This window comes from Elephas maximus, chromosome 12 (assembly GCF_024166365.1).
Source record: "Elephas maximus indicus isolate mEleMax1 chromosome 12, mEleMax1 primary haplotype, whole genome shotgun sequence".
Taxonomy (NCBI): Eukaryota; Metazoa; Chordata; class Mammalia; order Proboscidea; family Elephantidae; genus Elephas; species Elephas maximus.
In genome coordinates this window covers 106,729,241-106,744,820 of record NC_064830.1, presented here as the reverse complement: position 1 = coordinate 106,744,820, position 15,580 = coordinate 106,729,241, and the positions used below count along the sequence as shown (strand labels likewise).

General features: G+C 43.4%; 1 protein-coding gene across 4 annotated transcripts in view; it reads left to right on the top strand.

Moving 5' to 3' along the window:
* Positions 1-333: 333 nt before the first annotated feature.
* Positions 334-15,580, top strand: part of AUTS2 (activator of transcription and developmental regulator AUTS2) — a 1,314,883-nt gene continuing 1,299,636 nt past the window's right edge. For 2 of the 4 annotated variants that reach the window (XM_049903251.1, XM_049903250.1), the window contains exon 1: positions 334-724. In XM_049903251.1, coding sequence (XP_049759208.1) covers positions 416-724 — 309 coding nt within the window. In that variant the 5' untranslated portion in view covers positions 334-415. The remainder of the gene's footprint in view (positions 725-15,580) is intronic. The other 2 variants (XM_049903253.1, XM_049903252.1) reach the window with 1 other exon arrangement.

Sequence of the window (15,580 nt, the reverse complement as noted above, 5' to 3'; positions counted from 1 at the left end):
CAAAGCATTCCGCTGTCGTGATTTATTGCCTGCTCGGGAGTTATTTCTTCTGCTCCGAGGAGAGCCGCGCGTTCAGCCATTACTTCGCTGGGCGCCGCTGGCCGGCATCGTCGGCGCCGCCGAGGGAGCACCCCGCTCGGGCGCTCCGCCGCGCGCCCGGCTCCCGTCCCTCCTCCTCTCTCCGCCCCTTCCCCCCGCTCGCGGCTCTTTCTTCCCGTCGCTCGCTCGCTCGCTCCCTCGCTCGCTCGCTCGCTCGCTCGCTCTCCGGCCGCCGTCTCCCCCGCGTCCTCCTCGGGCGGAGGAAGCCGTGCTGCCGCGGACCGGGGCTCGGCGGCGGGTTTCGTGTGGCCGCGGCCGGAGCCCGGGGCGGCCGGAGCCCGGGGCGGCCGGCGGGCGGCCGGCGAGCGGCACAGCCATGGATGGCCCGGCGCGGGGCCATGGACTCCGCAAGAAGCGGCGGTCGCGGTCGCAGCGAGACCGGGAGAGGCGCTCCCGGGGCGGGCTGGCGGGCGGCGCGGCGGGCGGCGGCGGGGCTGGCCGGCCCCGGGCGCCCTCGCTCGCCTCGTCGTCGGGCTCCGACAAGGAAGACAATGGGAAGCCCCCGTCCTCCGCCCCGTCCCGGCCCAGACCCCCGCGGAGGAAGCGGCGAGAGTCCACCTCGGCCGAAGAGGACATCATCGATGGATTTGCCATGACCAGCTTTGTCACTTTTGAAGCGCTGGAGGTAAGGGGGACCCCCTCCCCCCGATTTCCCTTTATGCACGACCCCACTTGGCTGCGTCTGGCTCCGCTGCCTCCCCCGCCGCGGTCTGGGCTGGCTGTCTGTCTGTCTGTCTGGGCCGAGGGCTCATTGTTGGGGGGAGCCGGGGGCGCGGGCGGGCGGGCCGGCGGGCGGCAGGAGGGGAGCGGCCAGCCGCGCCTGGTCTCTGGCTTTCCTCGTCCTCGCTCGCCTTTCCTCTGCGTCCCCTCCCTGCACCCCCTCCACAGCAGATGGGCAGAAAGAAAGGGGTGCGGGCATCACAACAATGCGCCCCCCTCCAGGAATCGCTCTGCCCCTACTCCTTCCTTCTCTCCCTCCCCAATCATGGCTTCTTGGCTGGTGGAAGTCTCTTTGCTGGGTTTGGGGCGCCTGTGGACGGGTCTCTGTGTGCTCGCTACAGAGCCATATGTCCGTGTGTGTGGATGTGTGTGTGCGCGGGGACTGTACACCTTTCCGGGTGTCCTGGGGACCAGACGCCGACGAGGTTTTGTGGTTGCTTTGCCCTCTCCTCCCCCTGCCCTTTTTTTTTTTTTTTTGGTGAAGCTGGGGAAGGGGGCGTTTTCTCCTGGTTGGCAGAAAGGAGGGAGGAGGGGAGAGAAGAGAAAAGGGTGGAATATCTCTCTGTATTCTGGCCGGGGCTCTTCTGCAGAAAGGGTTAATTGTAATATTATCTTGACACATACATATGCACATGGGTTCCTGCGGGAGGAATTTAGTTAGGGACAGACAGAGGTACGCCAGGGAGGGCTGGCGGGTGGAAAACAAAATCCTGGCTGCTTTCGGAAGGGCTTGTCCCTCAATTGTCCCTCTCATTTTCCTTTTTTGTGTTTTCTTTCCAAGTGATTGGCTTTTTGTGTGTATATGTGTGTGTGTCTTTATTCCTGGAGCACCTGCAGTGTTCATTTCCAAACGCACATTTTCCTGTGGGCTGACTAACTGGGGGTGGGGGGCAGGCAGGGGCTAGAGGGGGACTGACTGCCCAGGGGTCACAGGGAAACTGTCTTTGCTTTGGACCCATCTGATTTGGTGCTGGGGTTGGTCACTGGCCTTTATAAATTTAACCGCCTTCTTTGCTCCCTGTATCTCCGTATACCTGTTCCCAACACCACATACACACACACACAGACACACACACGCACATGCACACACGCACACGCACATACACAGAGAAGGCTTTGAGATTCTGTGGAGTTGGTCTATCTTTCTTAAGGACAAAACCAAGAAATGAGTTGGTTTATAACCTTCTGTGCACCTGATGTGATGGTCTGAGGTTTCTGAAGGAAACTTTTTCCTTTTCCTTTGGTTTTTGGTGTTATTATGGTATTGTTTCAGATGCTTAAATGTGAGCTTTGTTAATGACGGTGTACGTCTCACATATTGTAGCTGTACAGGTTTAGGTTGCTGGTTCTGTGTGTGTGTGTGTGTTTGTGTGTCAGGTTTAAGTATTTTTACAAAGAGGAGTCTTCCTGTCGGTGTTATTCCTTTCTGTTTGAACTGTTTTTGCTTGGTCTGTTGGTAGTGATGGTGGCCAGTGGATGGGAAGGAAGGAGGGCAGTGGTATTGGTGTTGGTGGTGACCATAGATTTTGGTGTTAGCGATGCAGTCAGTTACTTTTTGGTTCCAGAACTGGCGCTTTGTTGGCTAGAATGGCTCTTGCACCCTTGTTTTGAGCGTTGAGACTCAGCACTTAGGATGATTCTAAGTGTGGCTTTAACTTTGTCAAGGTGGGAGGGTACTGTATGGTGTGACCTATGCCTCTCTTTCTTTCTCAATCTCTTCCTTTTCTTAGAATAGGGATTGAAATGGCAGCATCTATTCCCAGTAGAAAATGATGCTTGTGGTTGGGTTCACCATTGCTGACTGTGGTTGGTTTAGCACAGTACTTGTAAGAGCTGGCTACACGTGGTCCTGCTTTCTGGCTGCTGTGTGCTCCCTCCCTGTATGCCAGAGGGGCCTGTAGATTGCCATGAACATTTTTGAAGGCCAAGAGGGAGAGAGATAATTTATGCATTTGTTTTTGATTGCTTTATTTTTAATAAGTAGGGATTTAACGTTCCGATTGACGTACATACATACAGAATATCGTTATACCTGTGTATGTACATATATGCATTCATACACAGATAAATGTGTGTGTATGCATATATCACAATTATACATACTCTCCCCTTGACTTTTGAGAGAAGATTTGCTTATTCCAGGTTCTTAATTTTTTAGAGAAGATAAAACCATACCATTAATACTGTCCCTTTGCTTTCTGTGATTATGTTTTCTACTTCTCTAGATTCAAAACCCAAGTTAATGTGATTAGCTGAATACCATGGCACCTTGATATGTAGGTATCATATACATATTTTTCTGTGGGTCTAAAAGATCAAACTTTTAAAACTTTCTGTTATAGAAAATTTACAGTAGAATCAATCCCAGTGTACCCCACAGCCAGGTTCAACCATCACCGAGTCATGTCTGAGCTTCTTTATCTTATATACTCATCCCTCTCTCATTGGTAAATATTTCTGTATGTAACTCTAAATGATAAAGACTCAAAAACAAAAGGCATCAAACCCCACACTGCCATTATCACACCTACATAAATTAGCAGCTGTTCCCTAATACCGTCAAGTATCCTGTCAATATTCACATTTAAGAGGTCCAGCTTTTTTAGAAAAGCTGTGAATAAACTTTGCAGTTTAAAAACACACAACGGGTGTAAACCATCATCATGTATGTCTGGTTCTTTGGGAAAAGGTGGATTTGTTGGCTGCTTTGTGACTGTGGTGGATGGTCAAAACAGATGTGTGTACTGCCCATTAAAATAAAACTTCTGGTGTTCCTCCCACCTCAGTTTGGGAGATTTACCAGTCATCACAAAGAAGTGCGAGATGCTTGTTAGGAAGCAGGCAACTCAACTATGAACTTGGACAGAAATTTGTGTGAAGGGAGTGTTTATAAATGTTAAGAATTATTATAGATGATAAGGATTACTGTAATTACCTATTGTGTTTTTCTGTCTAGTGTTTGGAAATGAAAACAGTTATCACCATATACATCAAGGCTGCTGCTGATACGATGTTGTGATAAGAAACCAGAAATACTGGCTTGCCCAGCCAGGCTTACAGTTCATGCCACCAGTTCAGAGCAATAGCTGGCAAACGGTGGAGGAGTGGTGCACTGTCAGTGTTAAGGGACACGTGTGTGACTTCATCATTTTGTCCCGATTAGCTGATTTTAGACTGCCCTTAAAAAAAAAAAAAAAAAAATTTTTTTTTTTTTTTTTTAGGCAAAAGGCTCCTAACTCATAATGAAACGTGCTGATATAAATAATTCCGGTCCAACTGTTTCTTTACTGATATTGAGTAAAAGTAATGAACTTGGCTAATGAGAACCTGCTTTATAATGTCAACTGTTCTTCACTCTTGTACTCTTACTTAAGATGATGCAAACTGTGGGGGTAGTTTTGAGATGCCTCACACTTTATAGTCAGTGAAACTGGTTGAGGTAGTTTCATATTCTGCAGGGACACTTGTGTTGTGTAATTGTGCCCTGAAGTTCAAGTGTGTGATGATGAAGAGTCTCATGATAGACGATAAGAGGGTAGGTGAAGAGGCTAAAGTTGAGCATGGTGTTCTTTTCATTATGCAATTGAGAGGCACAATTACCATTTGGATATGGTGGTGTTTATTGGGATATTCTCTGAATGACAAAATGAGTGTGAATACCCCCCAGAGATAATGCTTTTATTTAACAGTTAAAAAAAAGAAAAAAGTGGTCTCTAGCGAACAAAGTATAGATGGAAATGTTGGGGTCCTAGCACCATGCATGTATGCTGATGAGCCAGACAGTGTTGCCTTTCTGTCCTTAGCTGAGTTTCTTTCTGTCTAATGTAGCTTAGGAAGTCATGTGAGAGACATGGCTGAAAACTGGATTTTGAAAATCCATTGTTTCCCCCTCCTTCCTCTTGTGCACTGGATTCTCAGGACAGCCTCCTTTTGCATAACCGACCAAAAGAAGCAAAGATGAAGTTGGCAGAATTAGCAGACAGGAGGCCAAATGGAGCTTTGCAGGCTTGTGAAAGTGAAAACTTGTTTCTGGTGGAGAGAGGATCAAACCAAGACGTTCATGTCTTCATTTTCTAGCTCGGTTTCAGGGCTTACCCACACATCAGTGGCATAAGCAGGTTGTACAGAATTTGATATACTTATAACATGCCATGTTAAAAGGCCATAATAATTTATTATTGTGAAATCTCACTTATTCAGTTGTTTAAAAAACAGTATTAATCATGTTCCTTGCATCAGGTCAGCAGATATTTATGGAGTGCTTAATATGGGCAAGGCACTAGAAATGACGACCAAGTAATCTAAAATATATGTAGCACCTTGAAGGACTGTGTAGTGTCATTGATAAAATAAGTCCAGAAACTATAAAATAATTACAAAACACACTTGAGTGCCTATTACCAACTGAGTGGAATAGACTTTCAGGGAAGGGTGAATAGGTAGAACTATTTGAGAAGACTTCATGGAGATGGGGCCTAAAGGTTGGAGTGATTTGGATAGGTAGGGAAGGAATAGGGGACAGGGAGAGCAGAGTAAGAAAAGGGAATGGTGAAGAAGGCACAGAAACCAGAGGAGTGTGAAGATGTGATTAGAGCTTGGGGATATAGGGAAGGGCTGGTAGAAGTTAGTAAGAAATTACGTAAGTAAGCAGTGCTTGTTCGGAAGTCAGAAGACCAGTTCCTGGCTTGGCCCTCCTAGCTGGTTGTGTGACCTTGGGAAGTTACTCTCAAAAAACATCATTTTTTCTTACCCATTAGTTGAGAGATTTAGATTAGAGCAAAGGTTGTCAAACTGGAAGGGAACACGGCTTTGCAGGATGCTCATAGGTGCGTTTAAAGATTAAAAAAAAAAAAAAAGTGGCCTATACCCAGATAGTTTTGAAACTTGCTGGGCTAAACATAGTTAAATGGGCAGCTTGTCTGGCCAGACTTACAAAGTCTTTATTATGGTGACGTGAATTTTGAGTATCTGAGAGGGGTTGAGATGTGCCTATTTCCTGAATTTATTTGACCACCATGCATTTTTATTCTGGGCGTTGTAATCCATAATCCAGATTTGGAAATGCTGGATAAGATCCCAGAGATCCCTTTTGGACCTTGAAACTTGGTGATCCCTGAGTTTTGGGGAGTGGTTTGATGGTAGATGACTTGGAAAACTGAGCATGGAGGCTTGAAGGTAGTGCAGGAAGCTGTGTGCCTTGGCCCCTTTTTAAGCAGCAGTGGCAAGGTGAGTGCAAGGTGTCAGTGGTGGTGGAGAAGGGTTAGTCCACTGCTCTTGGCTCCCTTTCCTGCCTGGTGTCGCTGCTTCGTTGAGCGTTAGCATCCCCACTATGAAGTGAGTATTGGTGGGTGCTTCTCCTTAAGAGCTCTTTAGTGTGATAGCAGCCTTTTTTTGTGATGCCACCAGGCTGCCCTCCAGCCAGTGTATTTATCCTCTCTTGGTCCCTTCTAGTTTCATGCCTTGCTGACTTTTAGCAATCTGGAAAAGAAGGTTGGATGAGAAAGGAGGTTGACATTGATGTTAAAATAGAGGTTTCACATGATCTTTCTTTTGCTCACTTATGTATAAAGTGGTAGTTCCAGAAGGTCAGAAGCTTTCTTCTGTGACACAGCCAGGGAAAGCTGTGGTGCTGTGTTTTTGTTGCATTTTTCACTTTCTATCTTGAGAAGTTTGGCATGGGACTGCAGAGTAAATGGGTCAGTTCCAGAATTTCACTTCTGAATGTGTGCGTGACTTTAGGATCCGAGAAGTTCCTAAGTAGTGAGAAAGATTGCAGGAAAGGAAGTGTGTGAAAGTGTGGTTATGAATTCAAGTTATTTTACTGTATTTACTGGATTCCAGTATTTTGCTGAACAAGACAGAGAATTACTTGAGGGGAACTTAGGTGAGGTGAGGTTGAAAGTTGTGATATGACCAATCCACGTGGCATGTGTTAGCTATCAAGATTAGCTACTTCAAGCTCTTTTCTGAAGTAGATAGAATGTAAATATATTAGTAAAATAAAAAAAATGAATCATGAAGTTAGTGATTGAGGCTTTGATCCATAAGAGTTTTTTCTCTAGCCTTCGCTGTTGAAAAAGAATTTAAAAAACAAAAGCAGTAGTGAACATAATTCAAGGAGTGTTGAGGGTGGTAAGGAGATTGAGACTTTCTCTACAACAGTTCTGTATACTGTCAAAATTGAATGGTGATCATTTAGTTTGAGAGAATGTTAGGATTAGAAATAGGGTCCCCAAACTAAGAGAACAATAGTTGAATCCAGGTGTCAAGGAATAATTCAGGTCCCAAAGGCTTCAAGATTTGGAAGCCTTTGGACAAAAGGTCTAGAGCATTTCTTGACAGAGGTATGTTTGTGTCTGTGTGTCTGTGTATGTCTGTGTACGTATGTAACCTCCCTGCACAGAGGGTGAAATCTAATGGGTTAGTAGTTTTTTATATTTGATTTTATTTTATTCTGTGCAAAGTGATATATACTCAGTGTAGCCTGACTTTGTAAAAGTGCCTCATGCTACTTTTCTCCTAAGCAAACAGTGCTTTTTTTCAGCATTGGGATTAAGCCCAGTGTGCTATATTTAGGAAAAATAACCTGGTCATGGGGTAGAAATCAGTCATTTGAGAAAGTTCTGAAAAAATTCGGATAGATTTGAAAACTTGTATAATTGAAGTTTGGAAGAACAAAATCGTGATTAATTTGGTAAAACCCAAGGCAGGAGAGAATCAAAACCAGTTAGGGGACGTGGTTATAGCTGAGGCAGAACTGTTTTTTGGTACACTCGATACCTGTTGTATGATTAGATGAATGTAGAATTTTTTTTCCCTCCTCTAGAAGAGGGACATAGAATTTAAGGCTGGCAAGACAGTGTCTCTACTTTCTTCCAAACCTGAGCTGTGTTCTTCCTTCATTTCTTCCAACAAGCCTGAGGTGTGGGGGTAGTTTTCTAGCTTTGTATGTCTTGGTATGCAGTCCCTACTTACTGTTGTAAGGTCACGAAGAATAGATCTTTCTGTGGTTGATAATTGAGGATGGGAGGAGTGGATTTCAGAGTCTGCCTTCTCTGGTTGCCTAGGAAAAGGCTAGGCAAGTACAGCTTCTGTGTCTCAGGGCCATTGGGTCTCTGATTCCACCCATTGCAAGGGGTCCTGTGTTCCTACTTTCTTTGAAGGTGTTTGTTTCACACTTTAGTGGGTTTGGCAGTCCCATCTGAGGGTCCAGTTAGATTCCCTATCTCCCTGCCCCCCACTACCTTCCTGTCTTGCTCCCGCCTTCTTTTCTTTGACTGAATAGAGTTGTCAAAATTATGAATGCAGTTAGTAAAAGGTAGTGGATTTAGGAAGCTGTGGTTGAAACGTTGCGAACTTTAAAATTCCAAACTTCCTTTGAACTGTCTGACGCACTCGCATATTAACTCCAAAGAAAAAAGAGACAAACCAAACCAAACCTGTTGCTGTCGAGTTGTTTCTGACTGATAGCAACCCTAAAGTACAGAGTAGAACTGCCCCATACAGTTTCCAAGGAGCGCCTGGTGGATTGGAACTGCCAACCTTTCGGTTAGCAGCTGAGCTCTTAGCCACTGCGCCACCAGGGCTCCAGTGTTAGCTCGGTGAGCGGGAATTGCTCGCCACCATTAGAGCTCATTATTGTGGTTTCTCAGTTCATATCTGAACTCTTGAGTTTGCCAGAACAAACAACTTTTCAACCGTCTGCAGAATGCTGAAATTTTGTTGACTTTAAAAAAGTCGTTTTGGCTTGCCACTATACCTCATGGTGCCGTACCTCCTTGGTAACTTCAGAGCTCTGGAAAACTCGTGTAGTAAAATGGATTCACGGGAGGAGGAGGGAAATGCCCACAGTTTGTAAATAATGGAAAATGTAAGTTTGTAATGGAAAAGGCATTCATTTTTGTTGGGGCAGGCAGAAAGTCCACAAATGGCAGGTACTGTGTGATTGCTGTTAACTGAGGCAGTTTGGAATAACTTTTGGGCTGAACACAGATGCACGTCCTGGGAAGACAAATTATGACTCTTGCTTATATGAGTGAAATCTGATACTTCTCAACTCCAGCTGAATTCTGAATCCAGGACAGCTGTTAAGTCATTGCCAGGGTCAAGTTATGATGACACCCAAGGGATGTCATTTTCCTTGTTATTGTCCCCACTCGTGCTGCAGCATCAAACCAATCTCATTTTGGGTTTCTGCAAAGATTTTGATGGCAGTGGTATTTTAGAATTTAAAAAGAGGAATTAAGAGATATAGTCCAGTATAGCAATTATTGCCCAGTGGTTACCCTAAAGTAGACCTTTTTTTTTTTTTTTGTCTTTTTCCCCCCTAGAGTCTCTTTATTCAGTTATGCTTGCTGGCTAAATGTTGCTGACTAGAAATGTTCAGCGAATGTTTTTCCACAGCTACATACTAAATAAGAGAATGAAGCTGTAGATGAAAACAACAGTTGAACATTATATTGTCACCTTTCCAGCCACATGCTAGAAATTCCAATGGCTTCCACCCATTCTTTCTGTGTATGTTCAGTTGGCAGAAATAACCAGGCTCCTGAATTGTGCTTTCCTAAGAAATGATCTTATATATAGTTCAAGTGAAATTATACTTTCACTGGGGCAAAAGGAGAAACATGCATTTGGTGTTGTGCATTGTTAAGTATTGCAAAATTTTCTCCCTCCTCATTTGTTTCTGTGGTCACTTTGATTACTTGTGAAAATTGCAGTTTTGAAATTCATCTGCAGACCTATTCTAAAGTTAGGATCTAAACTTTTTTAGAGCAGCCTTTTGATCCATTTCACTCCAGCCCTTGTTGGCTGATGTGCTTTTCTAAGCCATGTGTGGCATCAGAGGCACAGATGTTGTGTTTAGCGACATAGTTCCACCTCTCATTTTGCAAATGAAAACACAGTCCAGAGGGGCTAATTGCCTGCTCAGGATCACACTGGGAGTTAGAGGCACTCACAGTGCGACCCAGTGAGACTAGAGAAGTAACCTTCTCCTTAGTTAGTGCTTGGATTCCCAAGGCTTGGGAACCTCGGAAAGAGGTTTTTAAAAACAAAAATAATAGTGCAAATGAAGATGAGCATTCATAATTATAAAGCTTTCCATTTTTCCTAAGACATTTTCTGATTGTTACTCAATGTTAACCAAAACAAACAAACAAACCCTAACCCACTGCTGTCTAGTCGATTCTGACTCACAGTGACCCTATAGGACAGAGTAGAACTGCCCCATGGAGTTTCCAAGGAGCGCCTGGCGGATTTGAACTGCCGACCTCTTGCTTGGCAGCTGTAGCACTTAACCACTACGCCACCAGGGTTTCCACTCAATGTTAAGAACCTTTAAAAAGCATCCGCCTCAGTGTATCACCCTGTAATTCACTGGTCCCAGTGCAGTACATCAGCCTGTTAGTGTGGTACCGTGTTTTCTTCCCCGGTAATGAGGGTATGAGGGTATGAAAGAAAAAATAAATAGTCCGTGATGATGTGAGAATTTCTCATCCTTGTATGTCCAGTGGAAAAATAAAATAATTATTTGGATACAAGATGACCTTAATGTAGCCCACTTAAAATTTTAACGTAATTTTTGGGGATATATTATTTTCTTCAGCCTAGCAATCCGGAAAAGCTCAGAGCAGCTCAACAGCATCGGTGGCCGAACATTTGAAACAAGTGAACTTAAGTGTACGGTTGAGCTGAAGACGCTGCCAAACTTTTCTCCTACAGAAGAAAGTCTCAGATATTAAGTCCACATGACATGTTGGCTAAGGCATCTTTCCTGTTTATTGCTGAACCAGAAAATTTATAACAACTGTCATGTGTATGTATTTATAGCCATTCATATAATGAAAAGAAGTTTTCATGAGATTGTAATAACATATCAAGATGGATGTAATTAAAACAGAAGCAGATTGACACCCTGAATTAAATGCAAACCATAAACCAGGATACCTGAGCATCGTGCTTCACATATTTGCTAAAGGGGGCAGTCAGCCAAATATGCAAATAAAAAGACGTTGATGAATATCCCTGGATTGTATGTGGTTGCAGAGCACACAACTATTTTATTAATCTTTTATCAAGCATTGTTTAGATTTGGAGCAGCAATGAAATGTATTAATTTGGCAGACCAAATAGCTTAGGACCAGAAAGTAGGAAATAATAAGAGGAAGACATGATTGATATACTGTCCTATAAATAACACATGCGACTGACAAAGGGGCTGAGTAATCTTTAGATCTGTGCTAGATGTCATTAATGGAGTTGTTAAGCCAGGATGTTTGAGTTGAACTTCAATCAGAGACTGCCTGCCTTTTAAAATGCAGGCCTACCTCTAGTTACAGCCTGGACTGATGTGACAAGATTGGTGTAAATCGAATTTTTGTAAGTTGGATCAAATGCACCAGTGGAATCTTCCTGTGAAAAATATGAATCCTTTTAATCAAGTCCCGTAGTCCTACTCTCTGCAGGAAAGCTAGGGTCTTGGTAGAGTGGGCCTCTTTAGACAGGCATTGCTTTTTCTGAGCTGCTTTTCTGCCTGTGTTCTCTGGGCTCCTGGAAGAAAGTGACTGTGAGATTTGCATTTTCTGTTTAGGTTTCATATCTCACTTGGTTGGTGCTTCCAGGAATAATTGGTGGTGATTTGAATAAGCCCGCATCATTCAGATTTCAGAGCTTGGGTTTCAAGTGCTGCTAAGGAGGGCTTGCGGCTATGAATATGGAATACGATTTCCATATCTGCTCCACTGGGGAGTCCGGGCATGTCATAGCCACTTCAGAGTCATGATTGTGCAAAGGCACCCTGGCTATACTTTTTCTATATGACAGTTCCGTTTTAAAGTTGTGAAGCTGCCAAATGCAGGGCTGTATTGTTATTAGGGAAGCCGGGGACATCTGTTATATCTTGTTAACCAGGGGAGGAAAATGCTCTAATCAAAACATCTAATTATGCCCTATCCGCCGATGAAAGATCCTTTGCTAAATTTTTGGAATTGGCTTTAATGGAAGAACCTGGCCTTTATAGAACTGTGAGGTAAATTTAGGCTTTTTATTTTGAAAAAGACTTATCCTTAACCATGGTGACATAAGGGTGTTTTAAGGTTATCAAATTGCTTTTATACAGTGTGCTGAAAATAAATATTTTCCAAAGCTGTCTAAACCAGTATGAAGTTTCTGTTTTTGTCCTGCCCTCACCTCCATAACATAGAAGGCCCCCAGAGGGGATTTGTGTTTTCAGATGTGAGCCTGGGAGGGTATGTGGTGGCTGAGAGCCACCTGGGAGGGAGCAAATGATAATTGCAGGTGAGAGGTGTGGGGATAATTCTGCCTGTGTGCTGGGAGGTGCGATTTCACACCGGAGTGTTGAAACCTGCTGTTAGACTGTTGTGTAGTTTTAAAATAAATTTCATTAGTCTAATATAGAAATGGTCCAGATTGTTCTGGGTCACCTTTAGATGAAGGAGTAGAACCGTTTTTAAATATAGAACTATAATGTGATTCCAGAAATATTTCCTGTGTTTAAATGTAGTTTTCCATAATATCTGAATGTATCAAAAACGGTGTTTAACTCAGCATATCTGGACTGTTTCTAGCTTCCTTGATCACTTTTAAACAATTGTAAAATATTTTGGCAGTATGACTTTCTACTTTGAATCACTCAAACCTCAAAACCTAGCTGGTAGGTTCTTTTATCTATATTTCTACCCAGAATTAGTTTTAACTGCAGTTCTTAACCTCTGTTTCCAGCATCAAACATAATAATAATAACAGTAACACATTAGCTTTATTGATTATTTTCATGCTGGGATATGGATTAGGTCAGAGAAGTGCTTTATTTCTTAGTTTTGGGAGTATTTCATTTTTCCAAAATGATTTCCCTGTGGATTGAGATCTTGTGGCCAGCCTCAAGGAATTTTTTGAAGTGTTGACCATGACATGATGTACTCTGTTTTCTTTGGAATATGGCAGGAAGTTCAAGTGCTGTTGATTTTTTTCTTGGTCTGTTAGATGTTAAGTGATGACTTACTGTTTGTCGCTTGGAAGTACGACTGAAACCTTGGAAAAGAGAGCCAGAGCTTTCTTCCTCAGTTTCTGATACATTATTTTATTTTCCGCCTTTAGCCCCTGTGTTCTCCCTGCATCTGTCTCCTGGGCATATTTGAGGCTCTCAGAATTCTTTCTTCACTCAGTAATCTATGTGTAGTAGGTATTTAATGAATACTTATTTACTATTATTCTATTTCCACAAAAATTCCATGAAGAGAAATTTTTGGAAAGGGAACGGCTGTTTGGAAACCCTGGTGGTGTAGTGGTTAAGTGCTATGGCTGCTGATCAAAAGGTCGGCAGTTCAATCCACCAGGCGCTCCTTGGAAACTCCATAGGGCAGTTCTACTCTGTCCCATAGGGCTGCTCTGAGTCAGAATTGACTAGACAGCAGTGGGTTTTTATGAGTTTAGCCTGTGCCAGAAACCTTGGTGGCATAGTGAGCTGGGCTGTTGTTAACCAAAAGGTGGGCAGTTCGAATCTACCAGGTACTCCTTGGAAACCCTATGGGGCAGTTCTACTCTATCCTACAGGGTCACTATGAGTCGTAATTGGTTTGGTTTGGTTAGTCGGTGCTAGGCATTGTGCTGGGAACTTCACACTAATTGTCTTGTTAGAACTGCCCTGTGAAGAAAGGGATGGTATCCCTGCTTTTTACAGTCGAAGAAACTAAAGCTGAGAGAGGTTAAATCAACTTGCCCAAGGTTAGTCAGTAAGAGGGAAGCAGGAAGCGCAGCCCTTTCTGCCTGTGCTCCTGACCCCTTTATACTGTTTTTAATACGGATACATTTCATGAGAGAGTCCCACATGGGTCTCTGGTAGACCACATTTGTTCCTTGTTGCAGCTGAAAATTGTCTTGGTTACAAGGGATTTTCTAGGTGTAATAATAGGATTTCGGTAGGAGAAAGTACCTCACCATCTTCTGGGAAGTTTTTGATTTTCTTTTTAAAAGCCAGAGCTTACAGAGAGGTGGCTGCCACTCATACAGAACATCTGTAGCACATATATGTATTTTTTTTCTCTCACCTCACTGTTTCTCCCTGTTTAAAAATGTGACCTTTCCCCAGGCTACATTGCTCGGGTAGATTTTGAGCGAGGGTTTCAGACTCATGATACTTGAGGGCTGCTGCACGCCAGTCCCAGTACTGCCCTTGCGCATACTTACCTTACCCAGTTCTTACAACCGACTCCTGGAACAGAAGTGTAAAATTGGAGAAGGTTCTGGCACCCTCTCACAGGTCACTACAGGCATAAGCTCATTTTCCACAGTAGATTCCTAAGTATTTTGTCTTGTCTGGTTTTAAACTATTCTAGGAAGTGGCACGTCTCTTGGGAATGTGTTCCACAATAAAACAGACCTTTTTGTTACCACCGGTATTTTTTTTTTTTTTTTTTGAACTAATACATACCCTATCCTTCCCATTAAAAAAAAAAAAAAAAAGGCCATACTAAAAGGCCATACTAAATAGCTCTTTGCTTTTCCTGGTATCTATGTGTTGAAGATACTGGTGGCAAATAGTCCGTTACTTTTTCTCTCATCGGTTCCTTTCATTTTTCTAAGTACATTTGCAAGTTATTCTCGCCCATCCCTCCACCCTGCAGAGGTTTGTTTTTGCTACAGAGGGTATGCTAATGAATGTGACAGCGAGCTTTGCTTCTCCTGGAAATAACAGCTCTGGTTGGAGGGAGTGCTGCACATTCATGAGACCTGCTCCCCCCATCTCCTCTGGGCCAAGATGGGCCCCCATGCCGTTCACCCACGAGGATTCAGGGATCAGACCTGGGTGATGACCATCCCTTAGGGCGTAGTATAAAGACTCTTCAGAAGACTTCTGGGTGACTAGGAAGATCAGTCAGGTTAAACTCTTCTCTGGAAAGTCCCTGTCTTTTTGAAGGAGGTGGCAGTTTCTTTTTGGAACCACTATGCTTTCCGACATGCAGTCTTGCCCTTCTTCTCTGACTGCCTTGATGAGCACAGTTACCTTTCTGCACACGCAAAATGGAAATATAATAGAGTTCTGTTTTTAGCAGAGTTTGTGATCATAGGAGAGACCCAAGTCAAAGCATATCCTTTAAAATTTCAGTATAACCCCCAAAAATCTAGCGTTTAAGGAACCGACACCTTTAATTCAAGGTTTTAAAAATGTCGTAACTGTTATACTTTAGCTTTATTTATTTGTAAAATACCAGTTCGATATTACCGTAGGGCCTCTCTTAGGTTGTAAACTCTAAGGTAGGAATTGTATGTATTTTTAACTTTTCCTTGTGTCGTGCCTAGCCCCTCTGGTGGTTTGTAATACCCCCATTGTGGTGTTTTGATTAAGGAAACAGTGTGAAGATGGACCAGTAGAGATGGGTGTCAGTTTCTCTTGACAAGGCAGGGGGAGCCCCCTGTTTACTGTTTACGGATGAGCATTACTTTAGCATTCTTGTAGATTTCTACATCTGCTGCCCATATTTCATCTGTACTCTATTTTGTTTATTATGATGTACCTGGGATTAAGGACAGAGAAATATGTACGCTCAGGCTGATTTGGAAATTGCATTGTTGAAATACAGCCCATATGGCCGTTGTAAAATGGTTAGTACTGCATATAATTGCCTTCCCAATGATGTGTTTTGTCATTACTTCCATCTTCCGAGAAGCACTCCTGTAGCATGCTGACAGCAGTGGCGTCATTAGAAAACATATGGACATATAAAGGCATTAAATTGTCTTT